The following is a 20,274-nucleotide window of genomic DNA, read 5'->3' on the forward strand; positions in this document are numbered from 1 at the left end:
ATCATCCCCATTCTTCACCTATAAATGATGAAAATAATACCAGCCACCCAGAAGCTTTGTGAAACTCAGAGGAGACAGCATCAAAGGAGAAGGTGGCTGTCAGTCATAGCTGGGGCAGGGTGATTATGCTTCAACATCTCAGTGAGGGTTTCATATGCTTATGTGACAACTGTCAGGCCATGTCTGCGCTTGAGACCCACAGATCAAAGAGACATCATAAGAGTTTGCACTTAGTCCAGGACTTTGGGTGCCCCCAAAATGTCTGCCATCTCTCCTGGTTGAGTCTCTGATATGGGGTGACAGTGACAATGTCAGGCTCTGACAATGAGCAAGCTGGGGCTCAGAAATGGTCAGTGCCTTCTCAGGGCTAGACAGTCTGGTCAGAACCCACTGTCTACCACTTGCAAACCATATAAACTTGAGCAGGTGACTTGGTCCCCTTAACTTCAGTCCCTTTGCCAGATGGCATTAAAACAACTTAGGAGTCTTCACAGGGCTAATATGGAAAGGATGTGTTGGTACAGCACTGGGAGCACAGGGAGAAACCCAGGTATGTTAACAATAGCAGCAACAGCCAGAAAGCAAAAAAAGAAAGAAAGAAAGGCTAGAGCTGAATTTCTTCCAACAGTGCCCAGTGATGTTCAATTTTGTGTTTCTGTAGTTTCCACAATGCAGTCCCATGACACTGGTCCATTACTCAGAATGCTGTGAGCCACATTCTCACGGGTTCTTGGTTAACTGAATTGGTGGCCAATGTCTTCTTTTCTATGGAAGAGATTCCCACCCACCCATGCAGTCTCCCCATTCAGATCAGCTGCCCACATCCTCATGAAGCCTTCTTCCCAGTACCTCTCAAGTTCTGAGGGGCGGAGGGGAAGGTGCAGGTAAAACCTGGCTCTGGGAAGACTCTTGGGAGGCAAGGAATTAACTGCTATAAAGTCCACATTTAAAGGCAAGCTAAGAACAACCTCAGTGGCTCAGATGGTGTGACAGACCACAATGGACAGTCACTCTTGGGATTGCAGCTTCTGTTAAGTGTTCTTTGAAGATCACTGCCCTGATCCAGAATAGTCAAGCAGTGATAAAAGCACATGAAGAGAACAAATAATGTCTTAAATCTGGCCAGAGAAATAGGGACCACTCACCATTGTCATGGTGCTACACAGTTTACAAAGCATGTGTAAATACTCCATGAAATGTAACCTATCGCTGATGGTTTACAAAGGGAGCAGGGCCTTCAGAAGAGTTTCTGACTATGGTAGACAGTGCTCAGTGATTTTTGCCTTTCATGGTATGGTGCTTGTCTTTTCTCTAGAACTATTTGGGGAGGTAAGATGGCATTTGGTACCTCTCTAGTTAAAATCAGCTTGCCTGATTGCTGTAAGGTGGTCCTGCACTATCCATTCTCTGGGCTTGTCGATCTGATAAATCCAAGTTACACACACAGAAAACATTTCTGAAGAAGGCTGAGGTCATGGCTAGCCAGTAATTCACAGATGGACTTTGCATTATTTCACTGTGTCGGTATGTAGAAAGTTCCCCTTTTTAGTGCCTGCTTGACATGCTGCCCTCCTCTCCAAGCCCAGAGTTTTATTTTATTTTATTTAGGAAAACCCACAGTTACATTTTTTTTTACAACTTAAATCTTTTCCTTTCATACAATGTATTTTGGTCATATTATTTCCCTTCCCCCAACTCCTTCCAGATCTTCCCTTTACTCCTACCCACCCTCTCTGTACATTCTCTCTCTGTCAAAAAAAGCAAAACAAAAACCCACAATAAGATAGAGAATATCAAAACAAAGCAAAAGGCAAGCTTACACTGGACTCTGTTTTGTGTTGGAAATGCCTAGGATTTAATAGACAAGAAAGAAGTGGCAGGACTGAGTTGCAATGAGCAAGGTGATAGTACTGCCCTACATTTCCTGCACAGTCTGTTTGCCGTTCTGTCTTCTTCAAATCCCGTGACTTGTGCCCAGCCTTCCACCAGCCACTTTCTAGCAGTTTTTTGGGGTCCTCTGAGAAGCTGGGACCTGGCCTCTTGTTCCGTTTCCCTGGCCTAGCTGCATTCCCCTGGGACTATAGTGGGATAGATCACTGAGGCTGTGGGCCAATGAGGCTGTGTCAAAGGCAACTTCCTTCAAATCAAATCAAACTGCAGTATACTAATCGACCAGGTAATCCTACTGTGTGATAGGTGCCAGGAGTAGAAGCTGGTACAGGCTTCCAACAGTGGTTTATGGAGTCTGAAGCCATTGTGTTGCACTAGAGTCAGCTCCCTGGGTCTTCCCTCCTGTCCCGCTTCCACCCTGGCCCAGTCTTTAGTTCCTTGCACTCTGCCTACTCACTCTCAGAACTGTGTCTGATTTGCAGAATTGCTAAGAACAACTTCCTTCATGACTTTTCAGGTCCTTGGTTCCACAAATGTGGCAGTTCTAGACTGTGGCAAGCAGCCTCCTAGGACAAATAGCTGTTTTGTGCAACAGAGACAACATAGCTAAAAAGCCCTTTCTCACCTTAGGCAATCTATGCCCTTGGTTAGACGTTTGTAGACAGCAATCACTCATCTGGGTCATTCTTTACCTTGAGCTTCGTGCCTCAGAAGGAAAGTATTCTCAGAGAGAGAAAGAGAGGGGGGAGGGGAGGGAGGGCGGGAAGGAGGGAGGGAGGTGTGTTTTGGTGCCTGGTTTGCTTTAGAAATAGAGAATACTTCACCTGGCCATGCAGGGTACTGACAACTTAGGACAGCCATCATTTTTACCCAGTGACCATTGGCTCATAGGCTGCTGCATTCTAGATGACCCAGGAAAATGGTACCAGTAGTAACTGTCTCATGTGCTCATAAACAATGGTGGGTAGGTCTCAGGGTTAGGATTGCTGGAGAAATCTTTAGAGCATATTCTGTCGTTCTACAAAGAAGGGTGAGTCTTTGTGTGTAGCAGTTCTTGGGAACGGAGAGGCACTAGTGGGAATATTCTTGTAGCATGGGTGCCTTCTCCTAAGATTTTACTGCCCCAAGGAGAAGCAGGTGCCAAGGAAAGAGCCCAGTGCTAGGGACCAAAGGCCCTTCCTGCCAGGTATTCAATTCACCAGCCCCATGACTGTGACTAAGGCATGTTGCCTCCATTTCTTATCCTTAATATCAAGTCCATGGTCATCCCAGAGAAGAGACTAAAAGAGGACCCTATTAAGTAAGCTTCAGCTCTTAAACCTCACAGGTCTGTGGAGGTTGCCTGATTGCCTATCCTTGGAGCTGACTGTCAGCACCTCTTCCAAACTCTGCTTCCCAGCTGTGGCTTAATGAGAATAGTTACACCACAGAAATACAGGAACACCGCAGACCCAGAACCTGTCATACCCAGAAGAGCTGTTGAAAGCAGCCATGCTGATTAGCAAGCTTGTCCTGGATCCCAGTCACCAGCACTTGGTTTCTCCACACTGTTCTCTTCCTCTCAAGTCTTGAAGGGTGGAGAATTTTTGAAAAAATTAAGGTGGCATGTATTATACATTTTAAGCTGCTGAGGCTGTAAAAAGCTGTGAACGTTGAAGGTATATGTAAACACATTCCTTCTGCACATATGCTTGCTGTCTCGGTTGCCACTGTCGGCATTAAAAATGCCTGAACCCAACACACAAAACCCAGTGAGCTTTGGGTTTACTTTGCAGAGTTTAGAGAATGTTATTGTCTTGCCATCATGTAGGTTTTGCTTCTCTGAAGCACTTGCCCCATTGTTACATGTTCAGACTTCTGAGTGCGCCTGTTGGGTTCCGCCTGGATCCAGTCTGCCTTCATTTCTGGGATGCTGATCTCCTTTGACAGGTTCAGGCTTGCCCATGGATTTCTGATCCTAGTTTTCCAGATCCCTGGATGGAGCACACATGTTACTTCCTGTTATGCAAGCCACCTCCACCCCCATGCTTATTCATGCTCAACATACCAATTTCTGACATTCTGCCTTTGGTACCCTCAAAATCTTTCACACATCAAGATATTTCCATGGAAACCAAAACAAAGGGGACAAAAAGGCTGTGTGCTAGAGTTTCTCTCTGGTGTCGGTCATGTGCCTTGTGCTTCATGTCAGCCTTGCAGTGTGGCATTTTCATCTTGTCCCTCAGACAAGTCTCACTGGAAAGCCACCCCTTCTCCTGTCAGCTAGGTGGGGAGCTGGAATGCAGCCTTTGCTGGCTTTTTGCACAGGATCTGGACCGCAAGGAAGCAGTTCATCCATCTGAAGCTAGAAGCTTATTTAAATCTAAGCCAAAAAGAAAAAGGAAGAAGAGTGCCTGGGAGATGACCTGACACAGCTGGATACAGGTCACCTCTCCAGAGACCTCATGAGGTCGTCCCTGAACCACCACATAGATGTGGGACTGTGTCTCCCTTCTCCTAACCCTCTCACCATCATGGCCTCTGTGATTTCTCTTCCTGATGTTTGGTTGCTAAAACTCTTAGGTCCACTGACTGTGGCTCATTCCTCTGCTAGCTTTGAAAACTCTTCAGTGGCAGCCTATCCTCTGCTCTTCAGACACCTGTTGATACCTAGGACGTTGCTTCTCACAGGATAGTTTCATAATCAATATTGGTTAAGAATGTCAAAAACATATTTTTGCAGTACTAGGCACTGAACTCGGGGGCCTTGTACATGTTAAATAAACACTCTACCAGGATCGGCACCTTTAGACATCCTCCCAACTCTTTAAAATTGAAGCAGTGAAAAAAAAAAGTTGATGTATAGAGTGGTTTGAGAGTTCTGTGTCTTTATTGGTACAAGCAGATGCTAGACACCCACCCACTGACCTGCAGTGCTTTTACAAGGAAATTGTGCATTAGGTAGAAAATGGAGATAGAAAACAATCAAGAATATATGTGTCTATAAAGCATAGCTTTTGCCTATACTGGGACTAATGATGGAAAGTAGATTGTCATCTCATGGACAGATGACTCCAGAACCCACATGGCTTTTTGTTCACTCTATCAAACAAATGGTCCACAGGTTAGATGTGTTTCATCAGTGTGTTTCCCAAGAAGTAAATGTCCATCATTCTATGAGTCAAGTTGCAGAGACTATAAGAGTGACATTTCACACCCCACTGAGGTTTCAACCCTTTTAAGAATAAGCAGCAGCAGATGGTAGTGAAATTATGCACATTTTATTATGCATTGCACATTTTGCTTATTAGAATTTTTCATATGACACCCTGCATTTTTAAAAGCCTAAAGATGAAAACAAAGTAGACTTATTCGTTGAAATATTTAAATCGGCTTACAGCAATTATATCCAAATAAAATCTAGCACCCTACAAGGTAGCTAGATCCCCCTTGGCCAGCATCTTGAAGAGGTGCGTTTGTTCTGTGGGATGATGGAAGAAAGGGAACGATCCCTCAGTGAGGTCATCTAGTCATCAAAGGTCATACGGGGGAGAGATGGTGGTAGGGTGCGGGTGAGAGACTGCACTAAGCCAATCCCACTGAAAAAGGAAAACCAGGAAGAGAGAAGATGAGAAACCCTGTCTAGGTGTAGAGAAAAGTGCTCCTCTATGCTCCTCACCTCATTTCATCTCTGCCATCCTTGGTGAGTGAGTCAGCCCCTCCTGGACTTGCCATTTGCCAAGCACTCACCCCCACAGAAAGCATGTGGGATTCACAAACCATCCTGTGGGTGTGTCACTCAGACTGTACAAAAAGAGGTGTTGGGGGTGGGAGAAGTGGAGTGGGAAGACGCTTGTGAATCTTAGGCAGGACTCCCTGGTATCTAAAAGACAACATTCAAGTTCAGATGGAGCCAACATGACATATGAGACTTCTAGAAGTCACAGGATTACAAAAGTCATTCTATATGTGGACTGGCTCCAACTAGGCTTTCTAGCAGCATTTTTAGAACCTAGAGCTAGAGGGGCCGGACACAGTGTTCTTAGAGCTCACTTGAGTCTGTGTCCCATTAAATACAGGAGTCCTTTGGCCTGACAGACGGTCACATATCACACAGCCAGGTGTGGAGGGAAGCACACGGGTTCTGGAATTAAGCAGACTGGGCCAGATCTTTCCCTCAATGTTACATTATCTTTTTGACCTAGAACATATTACCCAACATTTCTACCCTTGAATTTCCTCTCCTGCAAATTGTGAACCATGCAAACATTGCTGGGTTGTTCTGAGAATTAGAAATCATGTTGCCATACTTAGCACAGTGCCGGTCTTCAGAGGGTTTCGATAAATGGGAATCACTATGCAGCATGCTCACTGGGTATGGTCTCCAGACTCTAAGTCCTCTGTGATGCAAATGCTTTCAGCACTGGATGAGCATATCAGGTATACTTTTCAGTCACACATTAAGCCAAATTCTGTTTCCCACAATGTCTGTCCATCAATTTGGGTGCTGCCTTTTATGATCCCACAGAACAAATCTAAACTTGTTCCAACAGGTAATTATAAAACATTTGAACAGTTTTAGTGTCTCCCTAGTCTTCTCCATGGTGAGCCCTTTTAGACATGTGAATCCTTCCAAAGACCTTGTTTGATCTCACTGAGGATACTTCTAGGACCCTTTCCTGCCTATGTGACCATCATGGGAAGGTGTTTGTCAGCTATAAGGAAATACAGGGATAGCATGTCTGAGGGGCAGTATATCCTGAATAAATTTGTGTGAACATGAGAGTGTGTGTACCTCATAAATACAGTTCACACTCTCCTGTCTTTCACCACTGTATTGAGGGATACAAATACTACTACTTTACAAAGAAAAGCACGTTGTAAAATTGTCAAATTTTGTCAAATTTTGCATTGAAAAGTTACTCCCTGTAGTTTGGTTTTGTTGCATTGTTGTCTTCAATTCTTTTTCCTCTGTGTGTCTAATGATCCCCATGTGACTTGAAGTTCCTGCCCTTCAACTTTAGATTCAAAAGCATGACCTGCTTTAACCATAAAATGACACACAAGTGACAGCAGGCCATTTCCAAACATAGGTTTAAGAGGCTATTGGTTATTTCCATGTCACTTTCAGTATCCTGTCATCATGAGAAGAATATACTCACATTAGCTTACTGGTCCCCTAGAAGCTAGGAGACTTGTTGAATTGGCCCCCAACAAAGGAATCTGCCAGCACATAGCCAAAGCATAGGCTCTTGAGCAAAAGCAAATGTTTTTAAGATAATTTGTTATATGGTATTTTTATGCCAAGCAGCAATTATACAGAAATTATGTGGGCCATGAAACATACATATAGAAGCAAGTCTAATCCTATCTAATCCTATCTATCAGAATTTAAGTTTTAAAGAATTTATGGATGGGATTACAAAGCTATAATAAAGTTAAATGAATGTTTTATTAAAATGTTTTAGCAATCTGCAACTTTAAAGTTAAAAAAATTGACTAAGAAGAAAATAAGTACATCTACTACACCAAGTGAGTGAAATGGCAAATGACGAAAGCAAACTGAATTACCAAAGAGACACAGAAAGTCAAGAGATTCCTGTTTGACACCGTTCATGACATTATTCAGCCCATGATGAGTATCTGCTGTGTGTCAGTTCTAATCTGGACTCTGAAAATAGATTGTGGAGGGAAATGCATAAGGCTCAGGTCCCAGGAGGTTTGTATTCTTTTGAGTATTTAGTAAGCTAAACATTTTTAGAGACCAATGGGACAACCAGGTCATATGTGCAATGAAGAAATTCAAGCAGAGTAATGGCTATATTGGCTAGTCAGAGGACGACCTCTCATGGGATGAGACTTATGTGTTACAAAAGATCCACTGGAAGAAAGATAACATTGAGGGCCATAGCAAATTCAAAGGCCATGATCTAACAACAGCCTCTGAGTGTCTGAAGTGGAAACAGGTGGAGAGAAGGGCAAAAACATTTCAAAATGAAGGGCCATATTTAAAGAGGCGAGGGCCACCAGCTAACAATCTAAGCAACAGAGGAGAAGCTACCTTAAATGCCCTCCTCTAATAATGAGATTGATTACTGACTTATATGCCACCCATAGCCCTCATCCAGCAGCTGGTGGAAGTAGAAGCAGACACCCACAACTAATCACTGAACTGAACTGGAATCCAGATGCAGAGAAGGACAAGTGAAGAGCAAAGGGGTCCAGACCAGGCTGGTGAAACCCACAGAAACAACTGACCTGAACATTGGGGAACTCTTGCTCCCCAGACTGATAGCTGGGATACCAGCATGGGACTGATCCAGACCCCAGGAACATGGGTTTCAGTGAAGAAACCTCAGAAATCTATGGGACCTCCTGTAGTAGTTCAGTACTTATTCCTAGCACAGGTGTGGACTTTGGGAGCCCATTCCACATAGAGGAATACTCCCTGAGCCAAGACACATGGGTGTGGGCCTAGTCCCTATCCCAAAGGATACGATAGACTCTGATGACACTCTATGGAAGGCCTCACCCTCCAGAGGGAGCAGAAAGGATATGTGCTAGGTAGGGTTTTAGTTGCGGGGGGTGGTAGGGGAGAACAGGAGGGAGAAGGGAACTGGGATTGTCATGTAAAACAATCTTGTTTCTAAATCAAATTTTTAAAAAATTGCAAATAAAATAAAATAAAAAAGAGGTGAGGGCATGTGGAGCTCTGCCAGCCACAATAAAGGCAATGCAGCTCATTGGAATGGAAGAATATGACCTGATTTTCCAGGTTTCAGGAGCTGGGTAGAGAAGAGATTGTGTGTCGGTAAGAGTAGAAAGAGTTAGATTGTTGCATCATGGTTACTCTGGACAGATATCAAGGCTAGAGAGAGGCAGGCAGGTCACTGGTGTGTTTTGGAAATATAATCAAGGCTCACTGATGGATCAGATGAAAGGAAAATAAAGGACCTCATGTGAGTTCTAGTTTTTTAGCTGGGGTAACTCACAGGATGGTTGGTGGTCCATTTCTGGAGATGAGGAAGACTGGAGGAGAAATGCACCAGAGAAGTAAAGAGTTCTTTTGGACTTAGGCCTCTAAGGAAACTAAGCTGGTGGGCATACTAAGTTCGTGGTAAATGCTGAAAATAGAAGTTGTCAGATATCAGCAGAGAGATGATGTTTTAGCCAGAACCTGGATTAATTCATCTAGGGAAAAAGTTCAATTTTTTAATTTAAAATTTAAGAACTTTTAAATTAAAAAAAAATGTTAGCAGAAAGAGGTGGGAGGACTAAACTGTAGCACAAGCTGACATTTAAGAGCTTAGCCGAGGGAGAGGAGACAGAAGAGGAGCCTGAGAGAGACGTGACAAAGTGTGGAGCAGTGGAGCCAAGAGAAGAAAGCCTTCCAGGAGGAGATTCATCAGCTTGGCTTTGGTTGGAGTGAAGATTATCTGAATCATAAAGATGAGGACAGGAGAATGATTGGAAGAGTGGGACTGATCAATAACCCTTAAAATTAGATACTTGGGCTAGTCATGGTGGCTCACACCTAGGATCCCAGCAGTTGGGAGACTGAGGCAAGAGGACCTCTAGTTCAAGACCAACCTAGGCTAAGTAAGAGATCGAATAGAGCCAACTATCCAACAAACTGACTAGTGGAGACAGAAATTGAAACAGAATGGTTGAAAAGTGACCAGGGAGGTAGAAGGGGGTGACCCTGAGATCTTGAGGAAGAGGGAAACAGAGATGCAGAGATCCTGGATTGATTTACTTTTGGTTCAAGTACAAGATACAGGAGCACAGTGAAATGTCACTGGGCATAAATCAACAGGGAAAATGTTGGTGTCACAGTCTCACCAGGGTAGACAAACTTAGCTGTCCTTGAAAAGTGGAGCTGGGAACAGAGAAGAGGTGTGGGCTTCCACAGGACCTTCCACGGTAGAGGGGACAGGCAGTGAGGGCTGGAGAGAGCCTATAAATACTCAAGCTTTCTCAACGGCATGTGACTTTAGGTCAGCATTTGAGGATTCAGGACTTTTGAGAATATGTCCTTCATTTGCAACTCACTAAACTTGAAAAAAATTAAATTGGTCACTCCTTTTACAATATATTTTAGAATATATAGATGACTGATAGTTCAGAAGATAGACGGGCAGACACACAGACAGACAGACAGACAGACAGACAGACAGACAGACAGACAGACAGACAGACAGGACTACTTATGGAGATGAGAGTGGAATTGAGAGATGTTACACCAGAACTGCCCAACCCCCAGCAGGCATTCCCATCCTAAAGTCCAGTGAGCCAGGAGATAACAAGACGGAGATCCAAGAGAGCACCTTAGCCATAAGGGAAGGACCACTCATCTAAGAGGTAGAAATGGGGCAAAGCAGAGATGGATGAGAAAGAAACAACCTGACTTCGTTCTCCTCTCATCTTTTGCTGGTTGTTTCAAAAGACTAAGCTTGCCTAGAATCCAGCTGGCAAGTGATCCTGACTAATGTATCTATCGGGTCCTTCTTTGGACCACCAGCTCTCTAATAATAATTTGGAGACTTTTATTAATTATGAAAACTTGGCCTTAGCTCAGGCTTGTTCCCAAGTAGCTCTTAAAACTTAAATTAACCCATTTATATTAATCTACGTCTGCCACATGGTTCGTTACGTCTCCTCATTACCATATGTCTGACTTCCTCAATGCCTGGCTGGCGAATCTCCTGAAACTCTGATTGTATCCCAGAGTTCCTATCTCACCCTGGAATTCCTGTCTACCCTCTCCTACCTAGCTATTGGCCATTCAGCTATTTACTGAACCAATCAGAAGGTGCCTTAGGTAGGTAAGACAGAGATACATTCATACAGTATACAAAAAGATTATCCCAAAAAATGTGATTCATGGTGATGGTCAGAGAGTAGATATGTAGTGACAAGCAGCACGGTCCTTGATATTTCATACCATAGAAACCAAATCAATGCTGGAAACCACTCCTAGGGGCATCTTTACACCCACTGCTACTATATAGAACACAGACTGTGACTGCTACCCAATGGGTTTGGAAAATGCAAATGGTGTCTTTTGCAAATCATTGCAAAATCCACCCTCAAAATCCACTGCCACTACTTGCCTGCAATGTTTACTGCAGCCATCCCTCTTTGATTTCATTGCAGGCCTTAGAATTGGGGCAGCTTGTGCTTCAGGCTCCTCGTTTGCATAAGCTCCTTCCAAGGCCTAGGAGACAGCTCTAAGAACACATCTAACTAGCCATGCGCCTGTGTAAAAACCCTGAAAGATATTTCTTTGAATTGTCCTTTAACACTGTGACTTCCTACTCTGACCCTAGGGAAGTCCCTCTCAACCCCAAACCGTATTGACTTGGGGTTCCCTAAAACATACAACTGCCTCTGCTTTCAGTCTAGATGCAGACTCTACCACCTTTGGTGACGTGAGAGGGTTACAGGAGGATGGCAAATCCAGGAGGGAGGACATTAAGCACCAGACAGCCAAAAGATACCAGTGTTTGAACAGCTCTAGACTGTCCCCTGGAGTATTGACGGATAGTCGGGGGACCCACCATTTCTCTCTGAGGGACTCACATGCCACTCTTTGCATTTTCAGATGCAGATGGGAACCTGTGTCGAAGTAACCAACTGTTACAAGTCGTGCTGACCATGCACCGGATCATCATCTCCTCAGCTGAGCTGCTACAAAAACTCATGAGCCTATATCCTTGGGCATCAGCTGAGGCTGCAGCCTCAAGTGTGCTTTTATTTTGATTGGTTTGGAATAAACCTGAGCAGTAAATGGCTTCATCTGTCCTTTTAAGGGTATAGGTGTGTGTGTGTGTGTGTGTGTGTGTGTGTGTGTGTGTGTGTGTGTGTGAGAGAGAGAGAGAGAGAGAGAGAGAGAGAGAAAGAGAGAGAGAGAGAGAGTGTGTGAGTGTATGTGTGAACCTGTGTGTATATGAACCTGTATGTGTGCACCTGTGTGTTTAGCTTCTTTTAGGTAGGACAATATTATTTATGCTGATTTCTATGAGTGGGAGATGGTCGAAGAAATCAGCATACAAATGCAGGCAACATTAATATCTCTTGCTAGTAAAAAAAAAAATCTTATACATTAGTCACAAATATTCATCCTACACAGACTGACCAGGGAAGTTGTGAGTCTTGAGTCATGCATTTCTCTTTTTTTGTCATTTTTTTTATTGAGCTATACATTTTTCTCCCACTCCTCTTGCCCCCCCCACCGCCGCTTCCACCCTCCCTTCCCCCACGCTCCCAATTTACTCAGGAGATCTTGCCTTTTTTCCATGTATGTCTCTCTTAGGGTCCTCCTTGTTTCCTAGGTTCTCCAGGGTTGTAAGCTATAATCTGCTTGTCCTTTGCTCTGTGTCTGATATCCACTTACAAGTGAGTACATATTGTATTTGTCTTTGGGATCTGGGTTAATGAGTGATGCATTTCTTAATGGACTTCGCATGAGTTCTTCATCCCTCCTGGGCTCGGAAGAAAGGTTCAGCTATACAATCTACACTGCCTTCTTACTCTAGGTTGTGGTACTGTGGACCAGTTAGTCCTTGCTAGACATGGGTCTCCTGTGGCAGGATGTAGAAAAGTGCCCAATTTTTCCTTCAGAATGCTGGTGATACTGTGAGATGTAGTCCCCAAGAGAAAAGTGCTGTAGGAGACATGAGACCAGTCAGCACCTGAAGCCTAGGTCTCTGAGAATGAGCCAGGACATGTGACTGTGCAAACCCTTTTCCAGAAAACAGAACAAACAAAAGATACACTACAACCTGGGAAAGAAAAGGAGAGATGGAATAGCCAGGGCAGACTCCCTTCTCTAAACCTCCTCCACAAAGCTGTAGCTTCCATCTCAGAGACCAGTTTCCCAGGGGTGTGGCAAGGGTAGAGCATAGGGAGAGTGCCACCTAATGAGACATACCTGCAGTAAGTAGGTGCCTCCTCTGGAGTGAATTCCAAACCCAATCACTCTGCTTTTTCTGACTCCATACACCTGTAATTGTAAACAATACCAGCAATTAAACACTCCTCCCTAAAAATGTGCTGGCCTCAGGACCAAATGTACTTGAGTGGCCTCCTTTGGGGCACCACTGGGTGCTGTTCCTGCAGCAACCACTACACTGCCTGCCCAGCCACATCCCACACACTGCACCCCTCTTCCCTGTGCTCCCACACTGCCTTTCAGTAGTACCTGCTCCCCAGCCACGATACATTCAAATGTCCTACATCTAAAAATAAACTCAGCCCTGTTTCCCCTTTATTCGGCTGTTAGGATTAGAAATTGGATGTGAAACCTTCTTAAAAAGTCCGCCTTCACAAGCTCCAAGCTCTACTCCTACTCATTCCTCAACACAACTGAAGCTCCCACTGAAATACACAGACTTCCCTCTGTTGCCACTGTGGCTTCTCAGGCCCCAGGCCTGGTGGATTTTGCTCCATGCTTGCTCATTCCTCCCAGCAGTACTTGACAGCCTAGGCCTCTAATGCCTTTCCCCCAGGACTCCTGAAGTGTACCTTCCCATGTCCTTCCCATGTGACCTTATTAAATCTGTTCTTGAAATTAGAGCATGCACACATATCACACACACACACACACACACACACACACACACACACACACACACACACACACCTCTTTTGAAAGAGCTAAGTGGAAATGTCGAATCAAAGGTGTTGGTGTGTTTTACAGGGCAGCCTCCTCCCTAGCCTCCCTTCCCCTCATGTGACCTCTCCCCTGAGCACACTTGCACACAGGGTCCATCTGCTGTCTTCATACAATGTGGATGGTTTTACACAATGATTCCTCCACCATTCTATAGACCCAGGATGACTTTCGAGTTTCCATTTCTCTATCATAAACCATTTTCTTGAAGGTCTGGGCCAGTTTGTCCTGCTAACATTTTAAGGTATTCAAATATATTTGTTAGCTTGCCCCCATGTTTGTTTTTGTTTGACAGAAACAGCAACCTTGAGCAGGCTGCCTTTGCCATGGTGCAGCAAACAGCTGAGGACTAGGGGAGCTTTCTCTGTCTGAAGGATGCTTGGAAGCCTCACAGTCCAGGTGTTGTTGAGGTTGCAGGGAACTCAGCCCCTGTGCAGAAACATCAGGAGGCTAGGGAGGAGGCTGCCCTGTAAAACACACCAACACCTTTGATTCGACATTTCCACTTAGCTCTTTCAAAAGAGGGGTGTGTGTGTGTGTGTGTGTGTGTGTGTGTGTGTGTGTGTGTGTGTAAGTGTGATATGTGTGCATGCTCTAATTTCAAGAACAGATTTAATAAGAAACTAATATATTCATGTTTAATTTTTGAAGTTAGTCCTATATTTATTAAAATTACAAATTTTAGCATATTTCTTTGTGTTTTCAAGTTTAGTTTGTTCATATTTAAGATTTTAGGGATTTTTCTTTCGCTGTGATTTTATCACTCTGATGGGCTAACATTATCTTATGTGTTCTAAAGCTGAGCATACAGTGAGTTTTCTGCTTAAAATGCATGTTTACTTCACTTACTCAAATATCTCACACTGAACTTTCAAGTGTGTGGATCAAAGACATTCAAAATCACACAGGCTTTCACAGGAAGTACAGCACCAGGGTGCTGATGAGACCTGCCTTTTCTGTATTTAACTATGTTACCCAAAGGGGAATATATTCACACCTACTGAGGGAAGACCACTTCCACCCCAGTTATGGGATTTTGGCTGGTTGTAACTAGACCCATCTCACTGGCCTAACTGTAGTTCACTGACCCCCTATATTGCAGTCATCATGTCTCAGTTGCTAAAAGAGAAAAAGGCTATGGTCTTGTGAGGTAGACAGCCAGGTAGCTTACTGTTCAATCTGTCAACAGAAAAAAAAGGTGACAGGACCACATTTTCCACTAGACTAGAGTTCTCATCAGATTCGTAAATATGCAAATACCCTTTCATTATATCTCAAAGGACATGTACATGCAGGAATGTTCTTTTGTTCTTTCAAAATATTCAGAATTATAAAGACCATTAAAGCACTCTTTGATTATATTTTTGGATTATTCCATGACTTTATCTGCCTTGCCATGACAATCAATGCACAAGGTTGGTTATGATGCCAGGTGTGAGTGTGTGTGTGTGTGTGTGTGTGTACATATACATGTATGTGTATGTGTGTGTATGTGTGTATACATATATGTGTGTGTGTGTGTGTGTGTGTAGGAGAAAATGTTCATGTTATTGTTCTTATTTATCAACATATTTAAATGTATATGGATACATATTTCCTTAAGTCACTGCCCAAATAGTTACTGCATAAATCAGTTACTGGAAAATTTTTAAAAGATGAAGGGGATCTCTTTCTAACTTACTCATTCAGTTGGGCTCCTAGTCTTTTGGGCACAGGCAAGAGGTGATTTACCCACATTTCAGGGGCTGGTTTAGTAAATACTTCGAAAGATGGAAGTTTAAGTTTCTGTAATGTGGCTTCTATTTCCCTTAACCACAGCCCTACATATAAGGATGCCTTGGAGAAGAATTCTCCAGGAATTTGCCTGAAAATCTGCTATTTTGTCAGGTAATGTCTGTGTGATTTAGAGACTATGTGGAGTGGGATGAGATTACATGAAAAGCTGCTCTCTGGACTTCTACTCGTTCTGGTCTTCCAGCCTCTCCCTCCCAGCCTTCTGTAAGCTGCCTCTGACTCTGTAGGCTGCTTCTGACACTGTAGCCTGCCTCTGACACTGTAGGCTGCCTCTGACTGTGTAGGCTGCCTCTGACTCTGTAGCCTGCCTCCGGCACTGTAGCCTGCCTCTGACATTGTAGCCAGCCTCTGACTCTTTAACCTGCCTCTGACACTATAAGCTGCCTCTGGACAGAAAAAAAGGGCAAAAGGACTTAATGTTGAAAACTCAACTAAATACAGTAGATTTCCTCTTTTGTACCTGTCCTTAAGATTATTATCCTTTTTCCTTTTAGTCTTATGACAGTTTATATCAAATAATACAAAAGCTGGATACAAAGACAATCAAGGGCTTGTGTTTTCTTCTTTGTTTTTGTTCTTAATTGTTGTGGTAACTGAACGTTTTGAAAATTCTGAAAATATAATAAACAGTCATAACTATTTTGTATATATCCTTCATAAAATGTTTGCTTTGTTTTGTTCTTTGTTTTTAAGAGTTTTTACTAATTTTTTAAGTTAACACACAATTGGTAGTTTCATTATGGCATTTTCAAACATAAATGTTATTATGCTTTGTTCCTTTTCATCTCTTTCTGTTTATGTTCCTCTATTTCTCCATCCCCTTGCTTTTGTATGCCTTTAATTCCAGGACTTGAGAGGCAGGGGCAGACAGCTCTCTAAGTTTGAGGCCACCTTGGTCAACAGAGCAAGTTCCAGGACAGCCATCTGCTAGATGGTTTTCTTTCCTCCTGGGAACCCTCTACCCCCAGATCTTTTACTACAGACAAATCACCCTCTGTCTTCTTCTGAGTACTTTTTGTGTCCTCAAATTCCTTTGGGAATCTGCCTAACTGTGAAGCCCTGGGCTCAGTGTTCTTCCTAACTCCCTCCTTGTAGGTATTGGATAACAGAATTCTGGATCATGTTCAAAATGGATGCCAGCTTGACCAGCACCATGGAAGAATTTCAGGACCTGGTAAAAAACAATGGTGAGGAGTCCCACTGCCGCCTGATTGACACTACGCAAATGTGAGTGTTTAAGGGTCCTGATGAGTCCTTGAAACCACCTCCCTCCAGTAACCCAAGCTGTGGTACTGGGCCTCTCATTCCCTCTACTTCCAAGAAGCTCAGACAGGCAGGTTAGGAGAGCCCCACCATAGATAACTTGACATTTACTAGAAAAGCAGAGAGGCCCCAGTGGGGAAGCTGCCTGGGCCATGAGCAAAGAGCAGAAGGTTGCTAGACCTTGCTAGAAGGTATCCAATCTGTGAGAAACAGACAGCCCAGTGTCTGGACTAGGGCCTCATTCATAGTTGATGCAACAGGCACCCTGCACTTAATGGACCAGGCACCATTGCAAAATGTCCCAACCAGAGACTTAGAACACATGTAGATAGATGTCTAAAAGACCATTAAAGTCCCAGAGCCGAGAAGGAACTCAGGGATGCTTCACGTCATACTTGAAGTTCCTTATTCACACGATTGGCTCACTCTGGAAAATGAGCTTTTCTTAATTTGGGGAAGGAGGTCACACATTTTACATTCTGGGGTTTTTATGTGTGGTTAATTGTTTTGTAATAACACAAATTCCCAAAATACAGAGTTCTAGAACTGCAGCATATTGAGGAGATTTATTCACCCAAAATACTGTTTTGGCCTGGGGTCTGTGACTGGTCTGAGTTCTGTGACTGACTGGCCTGGGGTCTGTGTCTGACTGGCCTGGGGTGTGTCTGGTCTGGTCTGGTCTAGGATCTGTGACTAATCTCCAACCCTCATCTTGTTATCCCTGCCATGTATTTAATACAGCTGTGACATGCACCAGTGGCAAAACAGAAGCTGTACTCCAAGCCCTGCATATAATACCTATGCACACACAGACACACACACACAGACACACAGACACACAGACACACACACACACACACACACACACACACACACACACACAAATTATTTCAAAGTCACACTCCATAATCCCAAATCAATCTTTACATCTATTTGGGTCCTCTCTACTTCCCTGCTTGGAATTATACAACTTCATAGATAAAAGAGATTTTTTTTCAAAGTAACAACCTTTTCATTTTAAGATGAAAAACCTAGCCAGGAGTCTCAAAAAAACAAAAAAAAAACAAAAAAAAACAAAAAAAAAAGATGAAAAACCTAGAGCCCAGACCACTTGAAAACCTTAGTCTTCTGTCCTGATATTTTCTAGGTGGATTTCCTCCCCCAGGGTTTTTTACCATTCTTCAGAACATGTTAGTTGAGGATATGACCTGACTTGATATAGTTAAGGAATTGCAAGTTACAGTTTCCTTTGCATTTGAAAGCCTTGAATACAGGGGGAAGAGGTCTACAGAGTTTGTAGCCTTTCCCAAACTTCAAATCCAGAAATCCGAATGTCCAGAGCCGAGGCTCTCAGAAATGCCAGTTTAGAAACCCAGGCTTGCACCCTGCTGCCTTCCAACACTAGCTGCTTTCCTCTGTTTAGAGCAAATCTGAGACTAAGAGAGCCTCTGGCTGGGCTGTGAGGACACTGAGGAATCACTGGGTCATTCTAGAGTCAGCTAGTTTGTGTGGTTGTTTTCATAACTGGGGAGATTGGAGAAAAATGCGTATTTCTGCCCAGAGTGAGCACATGTTCCTACCAATGAGCCTTACAGCATAGTGTCTTCTCTCTATTTTTCTCTGATCTCTGCTGGCTCCCTCTTATGATTTCCACCAACAATCCCATAGCCCTAACAGGAATGAAGGAACACATAGAGGCATTGAAAGAGTAGAAAGAGCCAGGACCAATGCCTAAAAGTTCCCCTTCCTGCTGCCCTCCTGTCCCTCTCGATACATCCATAAGACTCACTTCATTGAATTGTTATTATAGAAAAAATTGACATGGGGAAACTCAGTTAATGCATCATTTATGCCAGACAAAGCTAGCTAACTATGCCTTGAGAATTCTTGAGGGTAACGCTGGTGTGCTTGCTCATGAAAAGCAGTAGTGATTTATTCTTCGTCTTCTCCCTTTCTCATTTACCCACCAAAGTAATTCCCGAGACTGGTCCCGAAAACTGACTCAAAGGATAAAATCAAATACCAGCAAGAAGCGGAAAGTCTCCCTGCTGTTTGACCATCTGGAACCTGAAGAACTGTCTGAGCACCTCACCTACCTTGAATTCAAGTCCTTCCGAAGGATTTCTGTACGTAGCCAGGGGGCAGGAGGAAACCTACTCTGGGAACTTACGATCATGAGCAGAGAATAGCAGCAACCAGGTGCCCTCCTGACCCAGCATGACCCTCTCCCTGCCATGGGGCCAGGAGACCTCCCTAGCAGGCACCATGGGATCTGGAAACCTAATGCCATCAGAATTCCTTTAGCTGCCCATGCTCTGCTTCCCCATGTCACACCTTCTAGAAATGCCCACATACCACTCTAGCATTCACTCAGCCTCACTAGGCATGGCACTGCGGGCACACATGATATCCTGCATGCATGCTTGTGTATGAGGATGCCCATGCCCTTCATCCCTGAAAAGCATTAGACCTTTAGAAAATTGTTTTATAATTTAAAAAAAAAAGAGAAGAAAAGAAAAAGTGGGAGTAACTTCGCTAAGAGTTAGAATTCCAGGGTAGAGTTGGCCATCATTTCCATGAATCTGGAAGCAAACTGCTGACTTAACTCACTCTGTTGGTGTAGCCAAGCAGAGCAAAGGTGAAGAGAGATGAAGGGAGGGGGACTCAACTTAACCATCAACAACAGGGAGTGATCACAGAGCATCCTGCCCACACTCCAGTCCTCACAACTAACTCTGCAGGACACCTGAGAACACTCTTCCACACAAGAGAACTTGCCACCATGTTAGGTGCAACACACTGTCACTGGCCAAAGTGCTTTCCTAAAACACTTTTTCCACTCAGGCCACCCTCCCACCAACAGGTGCCATCTTCAGTTTTTCTCTGACACCAGTCAGTACTACGCTGCCTGGCTTAGAGTGACCTGTATTCCCCAGGTGTAGGATGGAGGGCCAGAGCAAGGTCTGCACAGCATTATTAAAGTTAGAGCTCGTGTCTCCCAGTCACTCAGCAACAACTTATTGAGCTCAACTGCGTGTGGATGGAGGCTAGTAAACCAGATTGCAGAGATTATATCATAGCTTCTCCCATAACATTGATATACTGACTGTCATCACCCAACCAGAGACCCAGGAGCTTACCCTTGGAGCTGGCTCCAAACACTCCCAATGCTAACTACCCAGTTTCCTCCTGGGCACCCCTCAGACAAAGTGCCGGGCCCCCATTGTGAGACTCCAGCCAAGGGTTTTCTTTCACCCCACCTCCCCTGTCCCAAGGCTAGACAAAACTGAAAGCCTCTGAAAAGAAACCATTATCACTTTGGAAATCAGAGCTGTGCTAGTGATGCTGGCAGAGCTGTCCCAGGCCTGCATGATGTCTGCTGATGCCAGTGTTTACCTGCGGGGAAGCAGAAGTGATGGTGAAGGACAGTAAATCAGAGCCAGCATCTCTGAGTTGAACTATGTTCTGTTTACAAATGAAAGCTTCCACCTTCTATCTTTTGAGTGGCATGGCCCCTTTGTAGAAGGCTACTTCAGTGGATTCTTGTTTGCTTTTATTTTTCCTAAGCAATTTTTGCAAATAATAATTTTCCCTCTAACAGTTGGGGAAATGTATCTCTTCTGTGGTTTGGAAAAATTGTATTACATGGGTAATTGTCTCTTTTAAAGAGACAA

At 43.9% G+C, this 20,274-nt stretch overlaps 1 protein-coding gene across 3 annotated transcripts in view; it reads left to right on the forward strand.

Moving 5' to 3' along the window:
* Rasgrp1 (RAS guanyl releasing protein 1) overlaps window positions 1-20,274 on the forward strand; it is a 59,359-nt gene that overhangs the window by 22,752 nt on the left and 16,333 nt on the right. For all 3 annotated transcript variants that reach the window (XM_027422231.2, XM_035446782.1, XM_035446783.1), the window contains exons 3-6: window positions 11,474-11,579; window positions 15,368-15,430; window positions 16,433-16,564; window positions 18,573-18,726. In XM_027422231.2, coding sequence (XP_027278032.1) covers window positions 11,474-11,579; window positions 15,368-15,430; window positions 16,433-16,564; window positions 18,573-18,726 — 455 coding nt within the window. The remainder of the gene's footprint in view (window positions 1-11,473; window positions 11,580-15,367; window positions 15,431-16,432; window positions 16,565-18,572; window positions 18,727-20,274) is intronic.

The sequence above is a fragment of the Cricetulus griseus genome, chromosome 6, assembly GCF_003668045.3.
Source record: "Cricetulus griseus strain 17A/GY chromosome 6, alternate assembly CriGri-PICRH-1.0, whole genome shotgun sequence".
NCBI classification, from domain to species: domain Eukaryota; kingdom Metazoa; phylum Chordata; class Mammalia; order Rodentia; family Cricetidae; genus Cricetulus; species Cricetulus griseus.